Below are 11,432 nucleotides of genomic sequence, written 5' to 3'. Positions count from 1 at the left end.
TTCAAGAAGAATCGATTTTAGAGTCTACTAATATGTAGAAAATACATACACATTTTATTTCTCCCTGACGAATTGTAGTTTATCTCCCCAACGCCGGGGTGGGGGAGGGGGAAGCTTTCCTCGACGGGGACTATCTACTTTGTATAGATGTGTATAAGAGACCACCCCTGAGGCGCAAACCGGAATCGTTCACGACAGATGAAACATTGTCCATCTTTGTAGCTCCATAGTAAAATGAGACTCCTCCTTACACCAAAATAAAGAGTAGCAAAAAAGCATTGCTATCCTGGGGGTACAGTATACCTGTCAAAGAGGACAGCAAAAGTTCCTCTTCAAAGCCTCCTTGTTCATACTGCACTGAGAATTATCAAACAATCATAAAACGACCATTATCGATACTTTTACAATATAGGCCTAATACGATTGGGGACGGAATTATATGACAATATATGATTATCATTATCATTATCATGACATTGGTGTAGGCAATGTCTGATAATTCCATGGAATCTCAGATGCAAACACATTTTACATTTAAAAAATGTAAAATTAGGTTGTCTGGAATTATGAATTTTGATTTTGATTTATATTCACTGTAAGATTAACAATAGAAATTTTACTAGATGTGTATAAGAGACAGCAGAAAAATGTATTTTGATGACGTCATGGAAAATACAAAAAGTTTTCCACAGAAGTTCTTTTGTCCCAAACCTCCTTAAACATTTCAAAATTAATTTGTAATTTCACTGTTCCCTGGTATTACAATGAAAACTGACATCGTCCAATCAGAAAACAGCACAAAAATGACGTCACATAGATTTGGAAATGCTTTTATTGAATTCTACGGGTATGAAAACCTCTAGATAAGTCTTGTATTCGCTCAGATTAGCTTCTGTAATGAGTAATTAATTTTGGCACGCTTTGACTTCAATCTGGCCCGCTTATTCGAGAGCGGCGCTTATAAAAAGAAAATTTCGGCGTGGCGCTTTCCATGGCCGTTCCAATCTTACCTATCTCACGTATTCCCGTAATTCAGTTGGCTTATCATAGGTCTACGTCATCGTAAATAAACGTTTATAAAGAAATGTTTATAAACATTTCTTTATAAACGTTTATAAAGAAATGTTTGTGTCTCCATTGTGTTAATTCATTTTAACACCGTATACATTTTATTTAAAACCCTGTTTCTCAAAGTGTTTCATTACACACAGGGTATTTATTTTATTCGAGCATTTACGGTATTGTATTATACCATGGAGGATACTGATTACTGAGTTCATGTTTATTTTAATTTACACAATACAATTTAAAATACAAAAAAGTTAATTAATACGTCGCATTCATGCTATTTTTATTCGTGTCTACAAACATTTCGTATTTTGGTAATGTAAGAATTGAAGGTGCACTGAAGATGATCTTCTGTACAAGACTGACATGCATAGAACTTTCGAATTCTGATTTCTCTTGCAGAGAACTATTTTTACAGTTCGAGTAAATTAGCTGCGTTAGTAGATATCACTAATGAATATCATATCCACAGAGTCACTCAGTTTTATGAATTTGTTTTAAATGAAAGTTTTTATATTTACGGAAAAGATTGACAATTCTATACAAATGATAACCGTATTTGTTACCGTAACTCTTATTACCTTTCCCCCCTAACCCTAATGAATGGTTTACGCTAGTAATAAATACTAACGATAATCAAAACCTTCTTAACTATACCAAGAGGAGCCTTAGACTGCAAAAACATCCCAAGATATATATATTTTTTTGGAAATATTAAAATTAATATTGATTAAAAACATCATTTGCTGACAATGCATGCTAATTATAATCATCTTTCTAACACTGATGATAGAGCGTTTGTCAGAGAAACAATATACAGATCAAAGGAGGCAGTTGACATATGTATTTGGAACATGCTTATGATTAGCCTCTCAGGTAATCAAATCCAAACAATATGTTAAATTTTCTTAATTTGATTTCTATGCACATCTGAAAGACGAAATGCAGCCATCAGCTATTTTTATTAATTAATATGGCATAGAACAATCATCTCTGAAATCAATTTACAACATTTAAGAGTGTAGTGGTACTTACGAAAAAAAAAACAAAAAACTTAACAATGGAAATAATTACAGAATTAAAGTAGAATTACTATATCTGTTTTTAAAACAGAACATAGGGCTTTGAAATATAGTTAAATAACCCATTTTTTAATATTTATTATTAAAATATGTAGAATGACGTGTATTTTAATATGCACATCTTTGATGTCTTTGCTTGGTCAAAGTTTGAAGAAGATCCAAGTACGGAAAGTGATCAAAGTCCCGAGCAGAAAAAAACCATGTGCAAAAACATATGAAAATGAGAGAAGGAAAGAAAAACATATCAAAACAAAACATGGCTTTAAAATCTTTCAAATTTAACAGAAAGTCAAAAGTAAAACCGATACACGTATAAATTGAAGACCTATAAATATATTATAGGCACCATACATGTATATCATACGGTGGTTTTCCCGCTTAACCTTATCCTGCGAAAACTGGATGTTGAAGCAGTATGGTGTACCATAAAGGAGGGCATATTGACTATACAGTACACATAAACTTGACCTGGGTTTTCTTCGTTTGTATGTTTTTTAACCCATGTATCAACTTTGCATTGTACCGTAATGCATTTAAAAATACTCCAATGTATAATATTGTATAATACAGTTAGCGGCTTCCTGTATAGTTTAATTTTAATTTTAGAGCCTCTCAGGCCCATCCATGGTGGGCCTGAGGTGGGTGTGGACTCACGAAATGTCCCCTTCACTTTTAGAAACAGATCTGCGCCCTTGCCAAAAACCACACCTCCCCAACCCCCCTCCCCCCTTTTGGTGCTTTGCAAATCACATTTATCCACCCCCATTGCTAAATCCTAGATCCGCCACTGAAGTATTCAGACTGGAAGCGATGCTTTGCATTTTCTTGATCTTTTGAGAGAGGCTGGGCAAGTGGAAATTTCATTAATGAGAATGATCGCCAGTGAAGTTTTGGGACTGTAAATCGGTGGTATCTTTGATTTGCGGAAGAAATGTAATTGTTAGAAAAAACGGATTAACTTCCGTTTAGAAAGATAACTTTATGAAGATAGGCCTATTGGCAGTGGTAATCGTATTATACAATATTATACACATTGTCTTGTACAGCGGCCCCATCGGCCAAAGCTCGTCGGGCAGCCGGACCAAAAAAAAAAGGCCTAGTCTTATCATCATTTCCGGCCATCTAGAAGTCCCAATTCTAGAAGCCCTCAGATAACGCTGCACGCTATAGTTAAACCCATAAATACTTACGGCCCCCAGGCCGACATCTTAGCTCTCCCACACATAAATTATATCCTAGAGCCGCCACTGCTGTTACGGTATCTATAATTATGCTGGACAATAATAGGTGATGGATGCGTTGTCAATTTCGTATATTTTTTTTTTTTTTGCTTAATCTAGTTGTCTACTTGATTATGTTGGTTAAAAAATGTACAGTGATTGATTCAATTAACTGCGGTATAGTGCAAAGAAATTAAAAATCAGGGAATTGTTAGTAACTTAATACCTGTACAAGCAAAGGTTCTTATGTTTGACCAAGTCAAATCAGATTATAAGTGAAAGTGCAAGGAAAAAACGTAGTAGCGGATCCAGGAATACTAAATATAGTATTACGAATTGATACTGTATTCTGAATCCGATTAAACTTCACCCGTCAGAATCCACTTGGGACTCTCTGGCAATCTTAACGAGCAAAATAATTTAAGGGTACACACGCGAGGGTTTCATTTTAGAGTCAGTCTCAGCATACAGCATACAAACGGTCCTTGAGAAAAGCGGTTTTGGGTTTGTTAACCTACCCCCTGAAGCATTTTAGTATTTAAATGGTGAACTTTTGACTGAAGAAAAGGGGGAAGTAGTTTGGTTTACAGAATTACGATTCAGCCATACCAGTTTGACCAGTGTATGGTTCCGACTCAAGTCACTAGTGCAAAATACTGATTTTGAAGAATACTTGTGCTTTCTTATTGAAATACTGCACTTAATTACATACTGTACTTCAAAACATTCATACCATTCTCGCCTCTACTTCGACCATTGCTTCTTCAAAATACTGTATGTATGGTATGTTTATGTATGGAGGTCTAGTAGTTAAAAATTTTAAATTCTGTGCCACCATAAATGTACTGGTGTAATCAGTGGCGTATCTAGGGGAAGGCATGGGGGAGGGCGCACATCCCCAAAAAATTACGGTCTAAGTAGTTAAAAATCACCATATTTTGCAAAATAGTGCCCCTCAACTGATCATCGAGCCCCCACTTCACCTTCGCGCCCCTCCCCCAATTCAAGACTTCTAGATACGCCACTGGGTGTAATTTCAAACAAAATACAAATACAGTGCTGAACAAGGAATCAATTTCTTTCAAATGTTGTTTCATTTATTCAAAGTAAACCAATCCAGACACTTTGCAATTATCGTAACAGCAATGCAGAACACGCAACAATATTTAGGGCCATTTACATTTATATATAAGTGAACAAACAGTTCTCTTAATTGCTAACCTTTCAGTTTCCCTCTCAATTTTGCAACACTTCACGGTTTTACTGTGTATTAAGCATGATAAGAAATATTTTTATATACTATCTACTGTAAAGTACTTTTAATCTAAATTTAAAGTACATTTGAAAGAATACATATCTGGACACCCTTCCCAAACTACTACAGTATTTGAAACTTGAAAATAATGTGAAAGGTAATTCACTGTTTATATACACTTATCATTTTCCTTATCAAATTAAAAAACTGAATAAAGAAATGGTAAAAAAAGTTAAGATTACTCTAAACATAAACAATACTTTTAATTATCTTGACTAACGCCTGTTTTCTACTAGTCAAATTTATTCGTGCAAATCAAGAGTTTGACAGTAGACATGTGCAGTTCAATTCTTATTATTTCTTACTTCTTCACATTGTTTGCGTTTTCGCTTGTAGTGTTTCGCTTTGACGAATTCGAACAGTTCCTTTTTGTGAAGCAAAATAATATGCATCTAACCACATTTTGGGAAAAGAATTAATTGCGCCAATGAACACAGAATTGAAACGATCAATCTATGAATTACCACTGCATGCAATTAGCAACACAGCAATGTTTTTGAAAATACTTTTTTGCTAATGTAGTTGAAAATACGCCAAGATTACAAGATTTTCTTTACTGGGAAACTTTTTGTCTTGTGCGAATGAATTTGCTTAGTGGACAACAGCCTAAACCTGGAACATAACTAAACTGTAATATAACTGTATATAGTATACAAACCTATGCCACCTTTTCTTTATTCATATTTTCTGCTATGCATGATCATGTTACTTTTGTACATTACAGTACAGTACTTACATGTTACCATAATTTTTCTAGACTTACTAGTATTACAGGCTAGCCTTCAACAAGGTGCAACGAAGGCTAACTGCCTCAGTCATGGCTCCTTAAAAAGTGGTAGGCCAAGCTATTGGTGTTGGAAGGAAAAATGAAAAAAAAAAGTTATATAAAAATTCTAAACATATATTCTCTGAAACATTCTTTATTATGCATACAACTATCAACACATGACTACTCAGTCCAGTAATTATATTAGACCCCATTGGATGGTCAGGGATCATAATTTACGCTAGTAAAGGGCAAGGGTTTGCTTTCTACATCTGGTATAAAAAAAAAAAAAAAAAAAATTCAACTGTAGGCCTACAGTAAATAATTTTATGTAAATGTTTTTGCAATTAAAAATTGTTTGAAAATTCTCCTATATAAGGTTGACTGTTGCAAAAATAAAGATTGATTCAGAGATATAAGGAACTCATGCAGAGATTGGATATGAATGAATTTTGTTTCGAAGATTTATTTTAGTGTCTATTTAACGGCCTCCAACCTCCCCTTGTAGCCGTCCGTTCCACCCATTTTATTTACAAACCATATCAGTATTATACAAATGTACATAATAAACAGGGAACAACCTGGACATAACTCCGCATAAGATCCTTTTAGTTGGCTGTTAAAATTAACTAATGTCAAAGTCCCACATTTAGAACGAACAATTAGGAACTTGTTTAAATTAATAAACTTAGGAATCTAAACAATGCAATTTATAAAGCAACATTAATATTAGAAATGTCAACTTCCATTGTACTAAAGCATATAAAATTTAATTTGAGATGAGAGTGCCTGTAATTATCAACATTTCAATAATTTGGATTGAACTATTTTTTAGCATTTTTTCGAGTGGAACAAATGTGTTTGTTTCAGAATAGTATAAAGCATAATATTTTGAGCAACATACAGTATGATTGTTAGGTTAACTACTAGTGTACGGTACATAAATGAATTTTAATATGGAAGCTTTAAATGAATAATCGCTGCAACAGCAAGTGCCGTAAACACCTGTCCAATAAAAAAGATGATTTTTTATGCCCATAATATATGCTAAAAAGTTTCATCATGATTATGTAGTACTTTTATCAGCACTTTCACTGATCAAGCTGTTTCTATAGATCTTTCAACACTGATGTTGCTTCATAAAAACCCCTATCTAGCTATCAGGAAGCACTGAAGAATCTCCTTCAAGCAGGAGCTGAAACTGTGGAGCACCTTCCATGCCTGCCACAATCCAACACCAGCTACAAGGGAAATGCTTCCAGTGCTGTGCTATGTAGCAGCGTGGGAGACCTTACCATTTGCGCAGGCTACTGAATATACTGCAAACAGTCTGCAATTATTCTGTGGAGAAAACAAAGGGCTTTGAAAGCAGATTTCACATGTGTCCTATACATCCAATATCAGCAAGGGTCAGGTAGTACTTATTCTGGAGAGAACTTTAAAACCAAACAACCATTAGGGTCTAAATAAATGTATTTTGTTTGTTTGTTTGCCAAAGATTTTCATCAAATAAAATCATTCATTCTCAAAGACAATCACACTGCTTGAAAAAATCTGTATATATTTGTTATGTCAGATTTGTTTACTGTAAAATTAAATACAGTATGCTGCTTCTTGTTAGCAAAAACAAAGACACTCGAATTTGAAAAATTTAGTGAAAGTGCACACACAACTTTTTTTGTGTAAAATATTATGATATTTGACTGTTTTTAATTCCACTTCCAGAATGTAATTTTAATACTATCTAGTCAAATGTTATAAAATAATCTGTATCTTAAATAGATTGGTAATGTAATCAGTCCAATCATTTCAGCAATAACATTTTCTGTAAATATTTAGATATTTTTCTAATTACATTTTTTGTATAGACATTTCTAACATTAAATTTCACTAAAATGAAATCAATTTATTTACATTTCAAATTTAGTATAATTTTTTTAGAATATACTTTCTAATGCGAGTAAAATACGCAACTGTCATAGACTACCGAATATACAGTAAGATTTAAGAATCAAGTAGACTAATTATATAATTAAAAGCAAAATCATACAGCACTAACTTTTTTGTATAAATTTTGACAATTTCAGTGCAAATACATTAAAATTATTTACAGAAACAAATATTTTTGTTAAATATCTTTGCAATTTATCATAATTCCTTTAGATTTATCAATTTTAGTGAATTTTTAAAATATTTTAACACATTCAATAAACTAATGTAAAAATGTCCATAAATGCCTTATTCAAAAACAAATTTAGAGCAATACATTGCGAGTTTAAAAGCAGCGGTATAATTTAAAGCAGTTTTTTTACTGCAATTTAAAATAATTTAAGTTCTTTTTGAATAAAGGTAGTCCTCAATCGCTTCAAAAATTTTGAAATTTTGCAGCAGATATCATTTGCTTTCGCCAATTGAATCAAGTCCGGTGTTTGAAGTTTCTATTGAAGTAGTTCTGCTTTCCTCGTTTTTCATGATGGAAAGAGCACAGACCCACACAAAAATGTGACTGATACCGACCATTTGAATAAATAGAATACCAGGTTGACTGTACAATTAACAGGATGTTGAAAAGCTTGAACAGCAGTGTCAGAAATCTGAAGTGAAAAAAAATACATTAGCCTGAAAGCTTAAAAAAGTGCACAAAATATTAACTTAATGAGAAAATGAACACTTATCTAAATTTCTTAATTGTTGTACACTACAGTCTTAAACTAATGCAACACAAGTATTTTCTTATGATTAGTTCTCTTCTGAACAATAAAAAAAAAATGGTTTCATTGTTCTGGATATGAATGAATTTAGTACAGTAGTAAAAATACCGACCATTAAAAAACACATTGTCTTTCAGTCAGATTTCATCTTTGACCAGCCTTCGACTGCTAGCCGACGTATCCACCTGAATAGTCGTCTGTGCTCTCCTACTACAATGATAACAGAATTCAAGAGACACATTCTTCCCAGATACATGAAGGCAGACACCTGCAGTTGGAGGAATATCCTTTGAAAATTCAGTTTTCTGTTCAATTAATCTGTCCGACTTCCTCCTTTCACCTTCATTACTCCTCCTAGGTACAGTTTTCCCTTCTTTCTTAATAATTTTGTTATCTATCTGTTCAGAATACAAGTTTTCACTCTCATCGGTTTGTGTCCTTTTTCTTTTTAGTGGAACTTTAATTTGGTCACATGATACGCCCACTACATCAATTTCTTCTTCAGCCTTTGATTGTGTGATTGAGTCAATGTCCTCGGATTTGTCAACAATGGTCTCCATTGATGTGTGGAAATTCAGATTAGTTGCTTGGATATTTGATAGTAACAATGACAAAGAGCTTTGATTAGCTAGAATACCTTTCAAATAACTCACTTCAGTCTCAAGTGAAGAAACCCTAGCATTCAAAAAAGTGTTGTTTTCAAGCAGTTTAGCATTTTCAGTCTTCAAATTGTTAACACTTTCTTCGAGACCTTCGACATGGTTTTTCTTACGCAACCTATTCAAGCGAGCTGCAATTGCATTTCGATTCATAGGATCACAAACTTGAAGGTCCTTTTCTAATTGTTCTATCAAAGACATTTCTTTAGACTTGGTTAAATTTTGTGACTTAACCGGCCTAGGCCTAACATTTACATTTTCTTTAACAGGCCTTGTGGAATCAATTTTCATTTCTTGGTGGGGCGTGTTAGTGACGTCATGATTCAAATCCGGTTGCGCAGACACTGCCGCTTTCTTTATGATTTTTAACGTTGGTGTTGGTCCACAATTTTGAGCTTTTCCCATCAAAAAATTTACCAGTTCACTTTCATCTTTAGATGAGGTAACCATCACCTTGATTACAGATTTTCCTTTCGATGATTTAGGCACTAAAGTAGGGTTACTGTTTGGGCTAACAATACCTTGTTTCACATCCGGAACAAGCTCAGCCTGGGCCTGGCATTGGTCGTTGAAGTCCATTGCGTTGTCGATCGGGTACGGCGCTGAGGCAAGCTCGTCGTCGAAGCCGTTGTTCAAAAAGTCAGTTTGGACGGAATCCAGAAAAGACAAATCAGGAAAAAGATCCATTTCGCTGCCGTCATACGGAGGACTTAGGTCACCAACAAACTGTTGATGTGTTCCAGATGTCACACCATACATTATTTTATTTTAAACAATACAGAAAACACGAGTTTTGTGTGTTCAATACAATCGCACAAAACAGCATACACAACCGTTCAAGAGGCTCGGTGTAATGGCTGGATCAACCAAACGTTTCCTCAACGTTGGTTTTCAGCATAGATCACATGACGTATCACGCGGGACATAAGTACTGTACGTCATTTTCTATTTCTGTCCTAAGTCATACCCCCTCTATAAATGCACCAAATCTTTGTGCACTAATACCAAAGATCTTTGCTTTACCATACTCGGGTTATGTTATGGTAAATAAGACTCAGTGTTGCCAAAAAGACCAATGTAAATTTCCTCCTTGCGTTTTTAATGAATACTTTGTAAAGAGAATAGGCAATACATTATTGTACATCAGAATTTGTGCAATAAACCAATCCGCTTTTCCAAATTAGAGACTTTATCCACAAACTCTGCATTATCAGTTATCATGCAAAAAGCGAATCATATTGGATAAATCCACCTTACTTTTATGTGCAATAAATTTTTCACCTTGTCTTAGCATTCTGAACATAATACAATTTTTAATGACCGGCTTTCTTTTCATCCTGTAATCTTTTAATAGCTGGTCTAAATAATATACTTGATTAAATTTCGCAATAAAAATTGTGTAAAAAGTTTTTGATCCACTCACTCATGCTTTCCCTCAGTTTTTTCTTTTATTATTTTTTGTCTACTCACCTCAAATTTATCATTATAAAGCACACAGAAGCTTTTTTGCATCATTATCATAATAATAATATTAATAATAAATATAATTATAATATGTTAGAAGGTCTCTAAGCATTTACATTATTACCTCCAGCCATTGGATCAAGCACATAACACATAGCTCCCTGGGAAGTTACTTATTCCATAATGTTGCAGCTGTAATAACCTAGCAGGTGACAAATAATGCCAGTTCTGAAGGCACGAACAGTGGCTAGGGTCCAGGCTGGAGTTCAGGGGGCCGCCAAGGGCTCCTGGTCGGGTTCCAGGGGCCTTCGGCCCCTGGACGCTTGGCTTAAATGGCATATCTAATCGATATTAGTGAGTTTATATAATAATCTCAGATACAGTGGTTATTGAAAGATAGTTTAAGATAACAAAAGGCATCTTCCCTTCTTATGAAAATTGAAAAAGAAATAAAATTTACTCAAATTTTGGATGAGCCTAAGTTTCGCCAATGTTTGCGTAAGACCATGAGATTTGATTGGAATGCGTTACTTACGGCGAATGTGTACTGATTGACAGGTCTGCGCAACTGCAGTTCTAAACCACTCCTACGCAGTGGCGTATCTAGGGGCGCACACCCTCCGACAATTACTTGCATCCCCCTCCCAGTCCCCCCCCCCCGAAAAAAAATCATGGTTAAGTAGTTAAAAGTCACCTAAATTCACCTTTTTTTTAAGAATTAGCGCCCCTCAAATGATCGAGCACCCCCCACTTCAACTTTGCATCCCCCCCATCAGCACCCTCATTTCCAGATCTCTAGATACGCCACTGCTCCTACAAATCGTTCATCATGGGCCGGGGCCCTGTGGCTTTCTGAGAGTGGGACCCTTTTGGGTTGTGGTCACCAACTCCATTGTGGGATTTTAGATGTGCTCTTTTTTTTAATTATGTTTGTCATTGCATTCTAAATGTTTTAACGTATAAATAAATGATATGGTATTAGTAGCAAATTCAGGAACTTTGTTTAATTGTAAATCCCAATTTTTAATGTTAATTTTGATAGCGATTAACAGTATTTGAGGAATTATCTCCTTCAGTATATATATTTCCTTCCACTATGACACCATCCACATTTTAAATCACAGAATCATGTAAGTAAATTAAAATT

At 34.5% G+C, this 11,432-nt stretch overlaps 1 protein-coding gene across 2 annotated transcripts; it reads right to left on the bottom strand.

The window, feature by feature from the left end:
- Positions 1-4,441: 4,441 nt before the first annotated feature.
- Positions 4,442-9,696, bottom strand: LOC117115516. 2 transcript variants are annotated; one of them, XR_004446567.1, is made up of 3 exons: positions 8,275-9,696; positions 6,747-8,045; positions 4,442-5,530 (listed from the first exon to the last, which is right to left on the bottom strand). XR_004446567.1 is itself a non-coding variant. In XM_033259352.1 (2 exons), exon 1 carries the CDS (start codon positions 9,578-9,580, stop codon positions 8,300-8,302), a length of 1,281 nt encoding a protein of 426 aa, XP_033115243.1. In that variant the 5' UTR covers positions 9,581-9,696; the 3' UTR covers positions 4,442-8,045; positions 8,275-8,299. The 2 variants fall into 2 exon arrangements, 1 of the variants encoding a protein (XP_033115243.1); XM_033259352.1 differs by having other exon boundaries at positions 4,442-8,045.
- Positions 9,697-11,432: the final 1,736 nt, after the last annotated feature.

This window comes from Anneissia japonica, unplaced genomic scaffold, assembly GCF_011630105.1.
Source record: "Anneissia japonica isolate Jap-2015-1 unplaced genomic scaffold, ASM1163010v1 scaffold287958_len91139_cov150, whole genome shotgun sequence".
NCBI lineage: Eukaryota > Metazoa > Echinodermata > Crinoidea > Comatulida > Comatulidae > Anneissia > Anneissia japonica.
This window is presented reverse-complemented; position numbering and strand designations above follow the sequence as displayed.